The sequence below is a fragment of the Penaeus monodon genome, chromosome 21 (genome assembly GCF_015228065.2).
Source record: "Penaeus monodon isolate SGIC_2016 chromosome 21, NSTDA_Pmon_1, whole genome shotgun sequence".
Classification (NCBI taxonomy): Eukaryota; Metazoa; Arthropoda; class Malacostraca; order Decapoda; family Penaeidae; genus Penaeus; species Penaeus monodon.
Window position 1 is genome coordinate 4,397,217 of NC_051406.1, and position 606 is coordinate 4,397,822.

A 606-nucleotide genomic window follows, 5' to 3' on the forward strand; every position below is an offset into this window, starting at 1 on the left:
AAAATGAAGAACAGGACATAAGAACCCGAAAGAAAGAAAGAAAGAAACGAGACCTTCATCCGCTCCTGTACTCACACATGTTGGGGTATTGGTTTAGCCAGGCAGGGATGGCTGACGAGGTGGGCGTGCAGGTGGGAGAGGGCGTGTGCTGCGCCGGGTGAACCATATCCCCGTAAATACGGGCGTTCTCCATCACGCCCATGCTCCCCCCCGGCATCCGCATCAGGGGGTCTGTGTGAGGAGGGAGAAAGGAGACGGCCATTGGTGGGGGAAAACACACACAAAACACAAAGAGGGAGGGGGGGTGGTGCAATCAGGCGGGTTTGGGGGTGGGGGGGGGGTAATGACACGAGATTAAGATCGTATTACCTTTATCAATAATTAATGACCGTATTACCTTTCTCGACCGTGACTTACTGTATCATTTTTCTTTCCTCTCTGTTGGTGTGTTGTATCCTCTCTTCCATATCAAGTTAGCATAAGAAGAGCCTTACGCTATAATACATATACTTACCCTAATAATTCAAATAAAATTCAGAGCAAGAAAATTAAAGAGCATATATGCCCTATATACGAAAGAAAAGAAAAGAAAAAAAACACTATTCC

At 46.5% G+C, this 606-nt stretch overlaps 1 protein-coding gene across 1 annotated transcript in view; it reads right to left on the reverse strand.

The window, feature by feature from the left end:
* The window catches only part of LOC119586132 (mitogen-activated protein kinase kinase kinase 7-like), a gene marked incomplete in the record, with an annotated part of 88,760 nt that overhangs the window by 37,420 nt on the left and 50,734 nt on the right, over positions 1 to 606 (reverse strand). The window contains 1 exon segment of the mRNA XM_037934824.1: positions 76 to 231. Within this exon segment, the coding sequence (XP_037790752.1) occupies positions 76 to 231 (156 nt within the window).